This window comes from Pongo abelii, chromosome 3 (assembly GCF_028885655.2).
Source record: "Pongo abelii isolate AG06213 chromosome 3, NHGRI_mPonAbe1-v2.0_pri, whole genome shotgun sequence".
In the NCBI taxonomy this organism is placed as follows: Eukaryota; Metazoa; Chordata; class Mammalia; order Primates; family Hominidae; genus Pongo; species Pongo abelii.
In genome coordinates, this window is record NC_071988.2 from 175,467,945 (window position 1) to 175,485,010 (window position 17,066).

The 17,066-nt window shown below is 38.2% G+C and overlaps 1 protein-coding gene across 3 annotated transcripts in view; it reads left to right on the forward strand.

Moving 5' to 3' along the window:
• TMEM131L (transmembrane 131 like) overlaps positions 1-17,066 on the forward strand; it is a 169,552-nt gene that overhangs the window by 129,557 nt on the left and 22,929 nt on the right. For all 3 annotated transcript variants that reach the window (XM_009240384.4, XM_002815223.5, XM_054554579.2), the window contains 6 exons: positions 1,858-2,000; positions 5,417-5,603; positions 5,807-5,992; positions 6,573-6,722; positions 7,072-7,700; positions 15,527-15,675. In XM_009240384.4, the coding sequence (XP_009238659.3) occupies positions 1,858-2,000; positions 5,417-5,603; positions 5,807-5,992; positions 6,573-6,722; positions 7,072-7,700; positions 15,527-15,675 (1,444 nt within the window). The remainder of the gene's footprint in view (positions 1-1,857; positions 2,001-5,416; positions 5,604-5,806; positions 5,993-6,572; positions 6,723-7,071; positions 7,701-15,526; positions 15,676-17,066) is intronic.

Below are 17,066 nucleotides of genomic sequence, written 5' to 3' on the forward strand. Positions count from 1 at the left end.
AGTCTTTAGTATTTGAACAAACTTATATCACTTTCATCTCTTTTTTGCTCCTGGAATTCTCAGTAGCCCAAAGGACGATAGAAAAGGTGTTTCATTGAGCCCATTGGCTCTTTTTATTCCTTTTCTTCCTTTGAAATGAGTTACTGCTGACTGATTTAAGCATGCTTAATGTGTTTTATTTTTAAATTGTTTTCATCTTTAGGTGGTCTTGAGAGTCTTAAAAATTTACAATAAATACAGATGTATCTTGAAGTTCTCTGCATTAGTGAGAAGTTCAACACAAATTTAATTTTTAATAAATGATATTTGAGTTATTTTTTCAAAACTTGTAGTATCAGATCACCTGGCAAAAAATTTATTATTCAGAATTTTCTTTAATATATAAGTTTGTTCTTCTGCAAATGAATGATACTAAAAAAAGTTAAATTTCTTAAAAGTTTATTCATTAAGCATTTTAGCTAAAAATACTTAGTGCCCTGTTGACTTAGTGTTTCTTTTTTTCTGTTTATTAATTTTTTTCTTTTTTTTAATTAATTAATTTTTTTTTTGATTTAGTGTTTCATTTAAACCGACTCTTCGTTGAAGCGCTAAGGGCCTAGGAAGTGCAGAGACAAACTTTATTTCATCCCAGGTTGAACTATCTCAGACTTGAAAAGAAAGTCTAAATTTTTTGTAGGAATTAATTTACTTTTGGTGATTTCTGTCCTGTAAATAACATCAGTCATCTATTGCCCCATCACTTAAAGGTTTTTAAATGGTTATTATAAAGGCTTTTTAGTCCTTTAAAGATGTAAAGCTATTTCAGTGTATTCTATATAATTACAAAAGTAAAATGAAGTATCTTGCTGCTTCTATAGTATTTACATTATGGGGAGTGGCTTTCACTCCAATATGCATCATTTAAAAATCATTTCCAGGCCAGGTGTAGTGGCTTATGCCTGTAATCTCAGCACTTTGGGAGACTGAGGTGGACAGATCACCTGAGCCCAGGAGTTCGAGACCAGCCTGGGCAATATGGTGAAACTTCATCCCTACAAAAATACAAAGTATTAGCTGGGCATGGTGATGCTTGCCTGTTGTCCCAGCTACTTGGGAGGCTGAGGTAGGAGGATTGCGTGAGTCTGGGAGGTTGAGGCTGCAGTGAGCCGTGATCATGCCACTGCACCCCAGCCTGGGTGGCAGAGCAACATCCTATCTCCTAAGTAAATAAATAAAAGTTAAAAAAAATAAAAATAATTTCCACCTTTTTGTCCTGGAATTTCAGCTAATGAAAAGACACATGCTAGTCTGACTTACTATTTGATAAAAACCTGACTAGATATATGTTATTTGTGGGGTGATATTTTAAATCTTCACTTCAAAAGAAACAGTAGAATTTTATGTCTAGTATCATCCCTAAGGCAGAATTTCTTACGATTACTATGAAAACACCTTAATTCACCATGTAAATAAGTTTTATCATTTTGTCTAAATTTGTTAGTGTTTGTCTGTGTCCCTTAGTTTATTTCTTCAGTTTTTTTTTCTCGAATGTCTGATCACTATCCTGGTTTCTAGTTACTAGAAAAATGTTTGAGGCTACATGTGTGGGCTGTGGTTGGAAGGGGGTCATCATCGTTTGCATGTTCTTGCTGCAGTCAGCTCACTTTGGTACTTGGCAGTGGCAGCTTTTCTTGCCTGTGGCTGCACCCTTATTCTGTGAGATGGAGGAGGATACCACACTATTTAAATTGATTTTCTTTTTTAAAACTTCAAAAAAGTTTAAAAATATTCTTGATAACTGGGAATATTTAAATTCAAGTACACTGTACCTTGTGACTCCATGTAATGCCTTTTTATTTGTATTTCCTTTCACTACAGGAATAACTTGACTGTTATGGACATGATTGGTGTGGAAGGATTTGGAGCAAGAGAGTTATTAAAAGTGGGTGGAAGACTTCCTGGTGCAGGAGGCTCACTCCGATTTAAGGTGCCCGAGTCCACGCTGATGGACTGCCGTAGACGTGAGTTCATATGTGTAGCACTCTGACAGGGGAGGTTGGCATTAAAGCTGAGAGTGAAAGGATTCTATAAATTCTACATTTTAAATTCTAAAATTTTACATTTTTAAATTCTAAAAATTTATAGTAAATTCATTGTAGTGCAAATAATTAAATCAGGCAAACATTTGAGCATATAAAGGCTGGTACCCCTGGATTAGAGTGGGATCTTTAGATATTTAACTCAACTTAGATAATAGACATAAGTTAGATGGTGGTGCAGGCCTTTATTAGTCTGTTCTCATATTGCTGTAAAGAAATTCCTGAACCTGGGTAATTTATGAAGAAAAGAGTTTTAATTGGCTCATGGCTCTGCAGGTTGTATAGGAAGCATGATGCTGGCATCCGCTCAGCTTCTGAGGAAGCCTCAGGAAACTTACAATTATGACAGATGATGAAGGGAAAGCAGACACATCTTACATAGCTAAAGCAGGAGCATGAGAGGAGGTGTCACACACTTTTAAACAACCAGATCTCACGATAACTCACTATCACAGTGACAGCATTGCGGGAGTCGGGGGAGGGTGCTGAACCATGAGAGATCACCCCCATGATCCATTGACCTCCCATCAGGTGCCACCTCCAACATTGGAGATTAGAATTGAACATGAGATTTTGGTGAGGACGCAGATCCAAACCGTATCACCACCTGTAGTCCCAGCTACTCAAGAGGCTAGGGTGGGAGAATCACTTGAGCTTAGCAGTTTTAGGCCAACCTGAGCAACACAGCAAGACCCCCTTCTCTAAAACAAACAAAAAAGATACAGAGGGAAAAAAGATTGTGTAATTGCTCAATTATCAGAGTACTGTTAAATATTTAAAATAAATACATGAAGCAGTTAATTTGGCTGTCAGTTACCTAACCACAGAAAATCACTGAAATGATGACTGGAGAAAACATCAAAAGTGTGCTAACCAATAGCACTTTTTGTGTTGATGAAAATATTCTGTATCTGTGTCCTCCAAGACAGCCACTAGCCACATGTGGTTAAGAAGTCTTTTAAAATGGCTGGGCACGGTGGCTTACGCCTGTAATCCCAGCACTATGGGAGGCTGAGGCAGGTGGATCACCTGAGGTCAGGAGTTCGAGACCAGCCTGGCCAGCATGGTGAAACCCCTACTCTACTAAAAATACAAAAATTAGCCAGGCGTGGTGTCGTTTGGGAGGCTGAGATAAGAGAATCGCTTGAACCCAGGAGGCAGAGGTTGCAGTGAGCCAAGATTGTGCCGGTGTACTCCAGCCTGGACGACAAGAGTGAAGACTTTGTCTCAAAAAAGAAAAAAGAAAAAAATAAATCTTTAAAAATAACTAGCTGCTGGGCGTGGTGGCTCACGCCTATAATCCCAGCACTTTGGGAGTCCAAGGTGGAAAGATTTCTTGAGCTCAGAAATTTGAGACCAGCCTGGGCAACAAAGCAAGACCTCATCTCTGCTAAGAATAAGAGAAAATTAGCTAGGCATGGTGGCAGATGCCTGTAGTCCCAGTTGGTCAGGAGGCAGAGGTGAGAGGATTGATTGAGCCCAGGAGATCTGGTCTGCAGTGAGCTACGATCATGCCACTGCACTCCAGCGTGGGTGACAGAGTGAGACCCTGTCTCAGAAAAAAAGAAAAATCAAAAATAAAAATAACTGGTGTGACTGATGAAGTTAATTTAAAATTTATTTTAGTTAAGTTTAAATAGCTGCATGTGTCTAATGGCTACTGTATCAGACAGTGCAGATTTAGAAATACATTAACATGTTGCACTAGAAAATTTTAAAATTATGCATGTATTTAAACGAAATGTCTTTAAACTACTTACATTAGTTTCAGCAACTTCCTCAGGAACTGAAACAAATAAACAATGTAAAATGCTTTTAGTAAATTCTTATTTTCCTATTACTATTTTTAATTTTGTAAAAACACAGAAAGCATTTTAGTGTAACTATGTTTTCTACAGAGAAACCTGGCTGGTGAAACCATTGGATAATTTGTAGGACTATTTTAATGGCTGAGTAGATTTTTGTTTGTTTGTTTTAGAAAACTATACTAAATGGGCACTGAGTTTGAAAAGATTTGTTAGAGGCCAGGCATAGTGGCTCATGCCTATAATCCCAGCACTTTGGGAGGCTGAGGCGGACAGATCACTTGTGACCAGGAGTTTGAGACCAGCCTGGCCAACATGGTGAAGCCCTGTCTCTACTAAAAATACAAAATTAGCTGGGCGTGGTGGCGCATGCCTGTAATCCCAGCTACTTGGGAGGCTGAGGCAAGAGAATTGCTTGAAACTGGAAGGTAGAGGTTGCAGTGAGCTGAGATTGTATCACTGCAACTCCAGCCTGGGTGACAGAGCAAGACTGTCTCAAAAAAAAAAAAAAAGATTTGTTAGTAATTTTACATTCAGAATTCTGCTTTACAATATTTATTATTCAATTTATTCATTCAGTTATTTAGAGTTGACTTTGAATGATAGAATTAAGAAGTAATGTAAAAACTATAGAACCAGACCTGTTACCATAGCTCATGCCTGTAATCCCAGCACTTTAGGTTTCTGAGGTTGGAGGATTGCTTGAGCCGAGGAGTTTAAGGCCAGCCTGGGCAACATAGTGAGACCCCATCTCTACAAAAAATTAATTACCTGGCTGTGGTGGAGCGTGCCTGTAGTCCTAGCTACTTGGGAGGCTAAGGTCAGAGGATTGCTGTAGTCCAGGAGTTCAAGGCTTCAGTGAGCTATGATCTCACCACTACACTCCAGCCTGGGCAACAGAGTGAGACCCTGTCTCTAAAACAAGCACCTGTAGAACCAGATAAAATATTAGTCCTTATATGGGATAGATTGTGTGTTATAAATTCACAAGGATATTTAAATATTGTCATAACCTTTCTTTTTTCAAACTCAGTATAAAATGTGCTCTCATAATATTATAGCACATGTTTGAACTGTGTTTCTAGCAACTGTGATGGATTTATACAGAAGCACTTATACATCCTCTTAACTGGTGCCTGGTTCAATGTGAGCGAAAATTACAGGGCATGGGGCATATGGTGGCTTATAGTAAATCAAACTATTTGACTTGTGAGAAGAACCAACTTTTAACCTTAACCTTTAACAAGTAAAGGACCAAAGAAGAGATTTTGGTTACTTTTTGTATCTTGGTAGAGCATTTCATGTAAGAAGAGTCTTGCGTACTTAAGTATCTCTGTTGTATCCTAGAACAGAATCTGTAATTGTTCTAGAAATTAGGTAGAAATCATACTTTGAGCTTATGTTGGATTTTTTTTCACATTTTAGTAATGTAGATCATGGTTTGGTTTATTTAATAAATATCGATCCAATAAATTATTTTAAATAAATTTTATAGTTCACATATACTAAATATCTTTTTTTGGTTCCTATTAGAACTGAAAGACAGCAAGCAAATTTTATCTATTACAAAGAACTTTAAAGTTGAGAATATTGGACCTCTTCCTATAACTGTTTCATCTCTGAAAATTAATGGGTATAACTGCCAAGGTTATGGATTTGAGGTGCTGGATTGTCATCAGTTTTCCCTGGACCCAAACACATCCCGCGATATCAGCATTGTGTAAGCATTGGGCTTTAACTTGATTTCAGTTTTGTGGTGCATTTAACAATGTGAGGAGGAAAACTTTTTCTATTGTTAAGACAGCTTATGTTGTTTTAATGTAAATATTTCTTTTGTAGGAGTAAGATGTGTTGTCATTATTTTGCCTTGTGGCTAAAATTAAAACAATTAAAAGTTCATAAAGATGACTCTTTTATTTTCAGGTTCACTCCAGACTTTACCTCTTCCTGGGTAATTCGGGACCTAACTCTTGTAACCGCAGCGGACCTAGAATATCGCTTCACTCTCAATGTGACTCTCCCTCATCACCTGTTGCCCTTGTGTGCAGACGTGGTTCCAGGACCCAGCTGGGAGGAGTCATTTTGGAGGCTCACGGTCTTCTTTGTCAGGTAAACCACTACCATCTCACTTGTTCTCTCACTGAGTAGAGAAGTTATCCAGGCAAGTTGTGTGAAAACGTAAACTGCCCGAGTGTAGTCAAAGTATATGAATTGAGTGGAATATGAATTGCTTCAAGAACTGTGACATACATGAAATATTCACTGGTACACTTTAAGGTTATAGTAAACTAATCGTAAGAGAGTCATAGGACCTAGAAGTATCATAGACAGTTGTGCTCCATATATAGTATGTTCATAGGCAGTCATGATGGGTGATATGAATGTTAATTACTTGTGTTAGCTCATGCAGTGATGATTTGAGATTAGGAGACTGGAATGACCCTTTTTGAGTGATTTCATAAAAATGGAATTGTGATGTCAAATTTATAAATATGCACAATTTTGGAAACTTGTGTGTGTTTTTAATCTTTAAGGAACATCAGAAATTATGTCATAAATCTTAGGGAATTTTAATACTGCATCTTTAGATGTTTTTCGTAAATCATTTCCCACTCTTCTGTAATGAAACTAGTCTTTTGAATGCCAGTCAGAACCATGCAATACTGAACCTCGTTGCTTTCTTCCTCAGTTTGTCCCTGTTGGGTGTGATTTTAATAGCCTTCCAACAAGCACAGTACATTCTCATGGAATTCATGAAAACAAGACAGAGGCAAAATGCTAGCTCCTCTTCACAGCAAAGCAATGGTCCTATGGATGTAATCAGCCCCCATTCTTACAAGTAAGAATTCTTATAGTGTGGTTGGGAGCGGGGGCGGTTTCTCACTTTTGATATTACTCATTTCTCATTTAATTTTAAGTAAACATAAATTTTGATTCCACATTTGCTTTCATAAAATTTTAAGTCATTATGTGAACAGCTGCCCCATTATTATTATGAGATAGTCTCCATGCAAGGACTTAGTTGATGGGTATTCTCATTGGCAGAAAACTCTTGGAGCTTTAGAAGAAGGGAAGGTAGAACTTACACTCAGTACTGATTGCTACTCTTTTCTCATGGATATGGAAGCGGAGAAGTAGAGTTTGATCTGATTTGCCTCTATGCTAAATGTTTTTCTTCTTAAATTCAGAAGCAATTGCAAGAACTTTCTCGATACATATGGCCCCTCTGATAAAGGCAGGGGGAAGAACTGCCTTCCAGTGAGCACTCCCCAAAGCAGGATCCAGAATGCTGCAAAGAGGAGCCCAGCCGCCTATGGTCATTCTCAGAAGAAGCACAAATGCTCAGTGTATTACAGTAAACACAAAACCAGCACAGCTGCTGCCAGCAGCACCAGCACGACTACTGAGGAAAAACAGACTTCACCCCTGGGCAGCTCACTGCCTGCTGCTAAAGAGGACATTTGCACTGATGCCATGGGTGAGAACTGGATCAGCCTCAAATATGCAAGTGGCATAAATGTCAACCTGCAGAAGAATTTAACCCTTCCCAAAAACTTACTGAATAAAGAAGAAAACACACTGAAAAACACAATTGTTTTCAATAATCCTTCTTCAGAATGTAATATGAAGGAGGGAATACAGACATGTATGTTTCCTAAGGAAACTGACATTAAAACTTCAGAGAACACTGCTGAGTTCAAGGAACGGGAGCTCTGTCCACTGAAGACCTCCAAGAAACTACCTGAAAACCATTTACCAAGAAACTCACCTCAGTACCACCAGCCAGACTTGCCAGAAATTTCCAGGAAAAATAATGGTAATCTTTTCATCCCCTTTGATAATTCTCTCCTGTTTGTACCCAGTCTGTTTTTAATGGAGTTGTTCTCACCTGTGACCTTTAGTTTTAATTGTGGATGCTGAATTTTAGCAAAGGTTTAAATGTTGAAAAAAGACGAATAAAATGAAAAGTTCAAGACAAGACATCAAGCTTTTAAAATGTTGTGATTAAGAGGTTTAAATTTTAGTACCTAAGTTTAGAAGACTGTGAATATCATATTTTCTTGTTGGGATGACATGTACACCTTTTTCTGATTTTATTTATTTATTTATTTGAGATGGAGTCTTGCTCTGTCGTCCAGGCTAGAGTGCAGTGGTGTGATCTTGGCTCACTGTAACCTCCGCCTCCTGGGTTCAAGTGATTCTCTTGCTTCAGTCTCCCGAGTAGCTGGGATTACAGGTGTGTACCACCACACCTGGCTAATTTTTGTAATTTTAGTAGAGACGAAGTTTCATCATGTTGGCCAGGCTGGGCTCAGACTCTGACCTCAAGTGATCCACCCACCTTGGCCTCCAAAAGTGCTGGGATTATAGGCGTGAGCCACCAAACCTGGCCTAAATTATTTTTTTAACTCAGATTTTCAGACTATCTGTAAAAATTAATCAGCCCATGAAATGTTTCTGACTGAACAAAACTTCAGCTATTTTATGTAACAGCTGCCACCATCTCAGGTTGCCTGGCCCTGGTTCTTCTCTAATTGTATTCCTTGGTTAAAAGAAGACAGGTGTTCTCATGTTCCAAAAACAGTTAAGGAGAATACAAACCAAAGTAGACTAGGAGGATGACCTCCATTGGGAATTGTCATTATCCTTTAGTAGATCCCTTTGGCCTCTAGCATAAGGGCCTGTGCTTATTTATTTTCTTTTTTTGTCCACCCTGACCATTTTAATATACATATTTCTGTACCTGTTATAGTCAGATTTGTTTTATTTTGTTTGAAATAAGGTCTAGCTCTGTCACCCAGGTTGGAGTGCAGTGGCACAATCTTGGCTCACTGCAACCTCCACCTCCCGGGCTCAAGCCATTTCCCCATCCCAGCCTCCCGAGTAGCTGGGACTACGGGCACATGCCATCATGCCCAACTAATTTTTGTACTTTTTTGTAGAGATGGGGTTTCACCATGTTAGCCAGGCTGAGCTCGAGCAATCTGCCTGCCTTGGCCTCCTAAAATGCTGGGATTACAAGCGTGAGCCACTGCTCCCAGCCTATGGTCAGATTTTTGACAATTTTTAATCTGGAAAACTCAGTCACCTTTTGTCTTATTTGAAGCATCTAAATATAACTTCATCTTTTTCACTTCTTGATATTGGAGAAGAGGTACAGAAATGTTATGGATTGACTACTTCTGATGAGCTTTTATGCATTTGGTGAAAATCCTAAACTGAATTTTAAATGCTCTGTATAAGGACATTTCTAATTTAAAAGAAAGTTGGATTCCTCTTAGGGGAACGTGGTCTAGGCAGCTGCACACATGCATTCTTGGTGCATTTAGTCCAACCCGTTTGTACTGTTTCCCCTGGCAGTGGTGCGTACGCCTGAAGTGGACTTATGTCTGCAGGGTGGACACTGTGCCCTGTCTCCGCCACCTGGCGTGTGAGTATGCCCCCTGGTAATACAGTTCACCCAGATCTTCCAATCAAACCATGGCATACCTTGTCTGTGGATGTATTATGATGGGGTGATTGGGTGTCTTATTCTGTTTCTCTCCCAGACGCTCTCTGGGGTCTAGAACACAAAACATTTGTGAAAAGGTGAATTATGGAGTGAGCCCTGTTGGACATTTCCCCTGTTGCGTGAGTCTTTTAGGCTTGAGCACAGTCTTTGACATAGGATGACTTTGCACACACTTGAAATTAGAGTTGAGGGAATCCTCCCTCCAGAAGTGCTTCTTCTGTGATCCCTTGTGCCCACAAGAGATATGTGCCTGCAAGATGCAGTGCCCGTGGCAGTGTGGTAGATGGATGGGAGGGACCTTCTATATCTTAATACTTTAAAGCAGTTGAAATATAAAGGCATGGATGAGAAATGTAGTGTCAGAGTAGGTCAGAGGATTTGAATTCTTCTTCAGGATCCTCCTGTCCAGTACTTGACATTCAATGCCAATAGCTGAGCCAAGATTAGCAGGTAATAACACTTTAATAAGCATGAGTAAATTTAATATGGGAGTCTGGAAACATAGAGTTTGCCTGTATCATTGTAGATGGTAAACCTGCCCAGAATCTTTCCTTCCTGTACAGATTACTAGTATGCTTATAATGTTTTAAATGGCAACAAATATTTCACTGCCAGAATTTAAAAATAACTGTTTGGCTGGATCAGCAGCATGTTAAGTGGTACCAGAGTGATTGTTGATCAGATCAAATAAGAGCTGAGGAAAGAACTTTTGCTTTCCACCATGTTCAGACCAGCAAATTCAGAGGTGCTAATTCACAGTCCTCTGCTTGTCTACAGAAGTAATATGTTAGCAGGAGATTCCTCTCAGGGAAGTTTGATCATGGACATGCATTTTGTTCTGACTGTTTTATGTTCACAGCACTGTCCTAGGAAAATATCCGAGATGTTAAAAAGTGAATAAATTGCCTGCTATCCATGTACAATTTAAAATTGTTCAAGAATTTAAAATATTAAAAATAAGAAAGGACTGAGAAATCTAGGGAAAGATAAGTATAGTCTGAAGGGAGGGTTTGGAATTTTTTTAGTAATATTAAGGGTTTGGGGCTCTGTTGAATTTCAGAGGAAAGCATTGCAATAACTTGGCAAATGATAAACGCGTATAATTGACAGGTAAGTCACAAGTGCAAAGAATGCTTGAGAATGAGAAAACCATATATATAAGAACCTTTCAGTTTTTACTTCCAGCTTTGAGCATTAGTTCTTTGCTAGTTTTGAAAAGTATTTTACTTTGTGAAATGTGTGCTGTTTCCATTGTAAGATCTTTTCTAGAATCTGAAGAAAACAGCTTGGTCTTTGAGCTGGGCTCAACCTGCCTGATAGCTGAGAATCCTAAGTGCCAGTCACGTTGTCTCCTGTGTGACTGGCAGTTAGGATTCCAGCAGAATGGGAACTCACTCAGTGTGTTTGCCACATTTTAGCCATTTCTCCCAAAGTATACAAATGGTCTGTAGAAACCGTTCTAGTCATAAGATTACCTTTAAAGGGAAAAAGGGAAAGGTGGGGACAGTCTCACCTCTTAAGAATACCTTAAGTGATTTTCCTAACCTATCAGAACTCCTGGAGGCACCTGAAGAATCTGCTTTCTCCTTTTCTGAGGCTTCCCCCACCCCCCGCCCAGGTGTAGCTTACTGTGTGAGAAGAAAATGTTCTAGGGTATGTATGAATGGCTTTGACTACATACTTGTCATTGAGAAACAGAATATTTTGTAAGTAACAGAAGATGTGTCTTATTTGGGAGGCCGTGGTGGGCAGATCACTTGAGCCCAGGAGTTCCAGACCAGCCTGGGCAACCTGGTGAAACCCCATCTCTACCAAAAGAAATATATATATATACACATAGTAGCCAAATGTAGCCAGGCATGGTGGTTCATGAGCATGGGCCTGTGGTCCCAGCTACTTGGGAGCTGAGGTGGGAGAATCACTTGACCCAGGAGGTCAAGGCTGCAGTGAGCCTTGATTGTGCCACTGCACTCCAGCCTGGGCAATGAGTGAGACCCTGTCTCAAAAATAAAAGCAAAAACAAAAAATGAAAAAAAAATGTGTCTATCCCTTTTCTACTCCATTTCCCCTGCCTGCTTCGGAGAGGCCTGTAGTAAATAATTAATTAAAATTCTCCATAGAAATAAAGTCTTCTGACATTCTTTAAGGCTCTGTTTTTCTACACTTGTTTTTTGGCATCAACTTGTCAAACAACTATCAAACAGTTAAACTTGTCAAACATTCGTTACACGTTCCAGAACCTCTTGGTCATCTGACAAGAGTGGGGCTTTATGTGTAATGTAAATGATCTTGTGAATATATCTCTTTTTAAATGTTTGTAACCATTTTCACTGTCTGATCACAATAATGTAGATTTAGAATTATGGCTGAAGACAAGCTATGGTTGGCTGCAGCACTACCAAGGAGAAATAGTGAGCAAATTATTTCACCGCTTTCTACTTGTAATAATGTAAAGGTATAATTAAATTTGATAATAGCTCAAGCTTTGAACTTAACAGTACCTGAAAGTTTTCACTTAATTAGATTCCTCACCTTTCTGAAATTATTGGTATTTGCAGAAATTCAAAAAATGTTCCCATTTACTTATAGATACTGTTAACTTGAAGATTTAGTGGTTTATTCAAAACAGACCACGTGATTGTGATTAGATTCAAGACAGTACAACTTTAAGCAGGTTACTGAGGAGATCACTTGTTTCTTGTTCTTCCATTTGTTTGTTTTTTAACCACTTTTAAAAGGAATTACCTATAAAGCTGTACATACTTAATGTATGCGTCTTGATGAGTTTGGGAATGAGTGTACATCTACATTGTGAAACCATTACCACCGTGAAGGGCATTAACATATGCACCTCCCAACGTCTTCTCCTGCCCCGTTTATTATTATTAGTGTTCTTTCCATTGTTTTTGATTTTTAACTGTGGTACAAACACTCTTAGTGAGGTCATGGGGAAGTTGCACGCTTAATAGGATGACTTGGTGTATTAGGCTGTTTTTCACTGCCATAAAGAAATACCAGAGACTGGATAATTTATAAAGAGGTTTAATTGGCTCACAGTTCTGTGGGCTGTACAGGCTTCTGCTTCTGGGGAGACCTCAGGAAACACAGTTATGGTGGAGGGGTGAAGGGGAGGCAAGCACGTCTTGCGTGGTGGGAGCAGGAGGAAGAGAGAGTGAAGGGGGAAGTGCTACACACTTTTAAACAACTAAATCTCGTGAGAACTCTCTCACTATCATGCGAACAGCCAGGGAGAAGTCCGCCCCCATGATCCAGTCACCTCCCACCAGGCCCCTCCTCCAACATTGAGGATTATAATTTGACATGAGATTTGGGTGGGGACACAGAACCAAACCATATTGCATGGATTGACCCCATTTGTAAATGACGTATGTATTTGGTATCCCATATTCTTGAATACTTTCATGTTAGAATTTCTCAGAGTCACTGCAGAACTTGTTGTTAACATTCATTTTATTGTTTGTCCTGATTCTTGGCCCCACAGAAGGCATTACTAATTTTCTAAAAGTCTGCACATTATTACCTTTTGGGGATGGTGTTGTACTGGCTATTAAATTTGGATCCTTCCTAAGAAACGTTGATGACTAATACTTTTAGTACTATATTCTTGGCCTGAAGAAAACTTAAGGAAATCCATTTTCTCACAAATTAGGATACCAGGAGAGTAATGGCACCTAGTTTTTTGAGGCAAATATCTGTATTGTATTTCATACTTACGGCTTCCAGAATCCAAAGGGATATTCTTCTTATGCTTTCTTTTTCTGGTACGGACCCTGTCTGCCTTGCTTTTGGCTGTCTGCTTTACTGTTTCACAGTGCTTGATGTTTTCCTTTGTGGATATCTAACCGCCAGTTTGTGTTTTAGAAGGAATTAAATTTCAAAGGTGATCTCTGCTAAAGAATGACTTTTAATTTTGACAAGGTAGGAAATGGAGGGTAATGATGATTCCACAGGGCTGCTGTTAGATGCTCTTGGTTCGGAAATGCACAGGTTTGAAAGGGATCTGAAAGTTGTGTCCCAGCAGTCCTCTAAATGAAGTTGATCTAAACTCTCTAGGCAAATAGTTGACTGTCCTATAGAGACAGAAATTCCTGGGAAATAGCATTAGTAGCCTTTGATTCAGATCTTCACTAATTCTAAGTTATTCCCGGTTATTAAAGGAAGCAGTTGATAGTGATCAGCTTTGTCTCTGGATATGACTTTGGCCATTGTATTTCCATCATAGCCAAAAACATTAAAAACATGCCATGATGCTTTATTTTATTTATGTAATGAGTCTGGCCAAAGGATTTATTTTCTGTATTCATTTTGTGACATTTGGAGAATATAACCTTAATTTTGGGATAGAACCCCTTTTTCTGAAACTGTAAGACCTAATATGTCCTGGTTGTACTTAAACCGTAAAAGCCTGCGTTACTTTACAAGGTGTGTGCCATTTGCTTGCCTGGCATTTTTATGGTTACATAATATTTATATAATTTTCTGTTAACCAAATAAAAGTATGTTTACCTGGTAAGTGTTATTTGAAAACTTTATGTGTCTTGCTTTGAGTGAGTTTAATTTGTAGCCTCAGAATTTCAGAATCAGAGGGGACTTGACTGCTCCTTTCCTTCTGTGGGTGAGAGACCTGTCCTGCCTCGAGTCCCACAGAAGGGCTGGATTGGAGCCTCTGCTGATAATCTGGTTAGGTGTCCGTCCTACCAGAGCCTGCAGCCTGCTTTGCTGGGAAATATTTGCTCTGCCCTATGGTCGTCTAGACTTCTCAGATTTCAGAGGTATCATTAGGGATTCTTAATTCAAGAAAAAAGAAGAAGGTACTGAAATACATTGTTTCAAATTAGAAAACAAGCTGGTTATTGTGGGGTTGAAGTTCATTTGCCTTTATTGTGGGATAAGAGATAGAAGAAGTATACTTATGAAATCACTTAAAAGAAAAATGGAAGAAAACATATTTTCAGAAAAGATTCCTCCCAGCGCCACTTTTGCCATCTGATTAATCAGCTGTTGGCTCCTCTGCCGATTGGCTGCTCCACAGGGGCAGGGCGGGCATTCGCTGTAGCAGGGAGGACCTTCCATGAAACAGTCATGTGTCGTTTGGTGGGGATGCTTTACATTTGTATCTGTTCTGTTTTCATCTTTATAACTGTCAAACAAGAGAGGCAAGGAAGGTGGGGTTGTGTTCATTTTATAAATAAGAAGAAAACTAAGGCACAGGCAGCTTAAGAAACTTAACTTTGACTGTAAAACTAATTAGTGGCTGTCGTGACCAGAATCCAAGTCTTTATCCTTCTCTCCCTCTTTGCCAGCTTAAAAACATGTATATATAAAATATACATCACAGGAAACTTATTTTAACCATTTTAAATTATCAAATGCAGTGGCATTAAGTACATTCACATTGTACAACCATCACCACTGTCCATATCCTTTTCCATTTCCAGAAGTTTTAATCATCTCAGACAGTAAATCTGCACCCATTACATAATAAATACCCGTTATCTCCTTTCCCCAGCCCCTGGTAACCACCAGTCTACTTTCTGTCTCTATGAATTCAATTACTCTAGGTCCCTCATGGGTGGAATCATAAAACATTTATCCTTTCATATCTAGCTAAGTTCACTTAGCATGATGTCTTCAAGGTTCATCCATGTTGTAGCATGTGCCAGACTTTCATTCCTTTTTTGAAAAAACCATCTTGACCATCTTAACCGTACAGTTCAGTAGTTTTAAGTATTTCACATTGTTGTGCAATGAGTCACGCTGAATGGTATTCTGTTGTATGTATATACCATATTTTGTTTATCCATTTATCCGTCAATGGACACTTGGCATTTTCCCACCTTCTGGTTATTATGAATAATGATGCTGTGAATATTGGTGTCCCCCCCACCTTTTTTCCTTAACCTCTTTTAAAACTTTTTGTAGAACTCTTAATATAAGTATACTTTCATCTATGAACAAAATAAATTTCTAGAGCGTCATGGATGTTAAAAACAATGCTAAATTTAGCTTAACTCTCATGAAGTCAAATTAGATGTTTGGTGTAGGAAAGAAGATGGGGAATGTGAGTGGAAACTATTAGCTAGAAATTGAATTGTTTTTGTTTATTAAAGGGAATAACCAGCAAGTACCTGTCAAGAATGAAGTAGACCATTGTGAAACTTTGAAGAAGGTGGACACAAAGTCTTCTTCAGAAAAGAAGATTCACAAAACATCTAGAGAAGACATGTGTTCTGAGAAACAGGACATACCTTTCGTAGAGGTCTGTATTTTTTTTCTTGCCTATTAAAAAGAACAAAATCCATTTTTAGGACTGTGTATTAAGGGAATATGTATATTTCATATGTTTCACTGCATTTGAATCCATATTAATAACTGGTGAGTTTGATGTGTGGGTGTTCGGAGAATTTTATTTACCTTCTAATTATATAGATGTTACTACAGTAATTTTTAGAGAAACCAGATAGCTTTTACTCTGAAGAGAATCTGTTCTTAAGCAAATGGGTCATTCCTAGGTAATGATGGCAGAGTAGAACTTGACTAACATATTCCTTCTATCCAGTTATTACTGAACATCTATATTTTAGGGCATACTCTTGCTGAGTTGTATTTCTTTTTGTCTGTTTTTGTCCCCATATCTATTATTGTCTTCTGTCTAAAAGATGAGAAAAGTATTCATGATATAATAGAAGAAAATTTTCCTGATATGAGGGAAGAACTAACTTTGTAGATCAAAAGGGCACAATGTGTACAACAGGAAAAATTGATAAATCATAATGGGCATAGGCACTTAGTTAAATTAATTGAACTTCAAATATAAAGAGTTGTGCATAGACAGAAAAATCAAGAAGTACAAACTTAAGCTTGCCTCAGACTTTTCAATAGGAACATCTAACACCAGGAAACAGTGGAGCAGTGTCATTGAGAGAATGGAAATGTAAACAAAGAATATTGCATCCAGCCAAGTTAATACTCAAGTACAAAGGCAACAGGCAGACATCCTTAAATACAAATGAAATCATAAGCCGTTCTTGTAAAATCAAGTTAATGAAATTTAGCCAAGCAAGATAGAAGTACAAATAAACACTCAGATGGAAGAAGGCATAATAAAGGTCTCTTGTTGAGGTTTCAATCTATTTTATATCCAGAATGAAGACTAAAAATTTGGCAATTATAACCACAGAACAGATTGGAAAATTGAAATTTTAACCAAGTAAAAATAGTAATATAATCTGCAAAAACCAGGAGGTGGGATTGAGAGGTAGGTGAAAGTAAATTTTAATCTTAATCTTTCTCAGTAGAGAGCCAGTGCTATGAAAACATGAAACGTGTAGTTTAAAAGGGTGATAACTTAAGAAAATATTTTTACAGTCTTTTTCTTAACCTTAGAGAGATCTTTAAGGAATTAATATCACATGTCTTGAAGAAATAATTATTTGAAACTTGGCAGTTCCCTTGGTTCTACTTTGGTTTATTTTTCTTATGTTAAATTCATATAAAATTGACCCTTACATGTGTAGTTAAAAATTATATATATTCCTAGTTTTATAAATTATTCCCATCATCTGTACTGCCATTCTTTCATGTGTGTAGGCTCATAGAAAAATACTCACAAATGAGGTTTGCAAAATAATTAATGGGAGACCCTAGTTA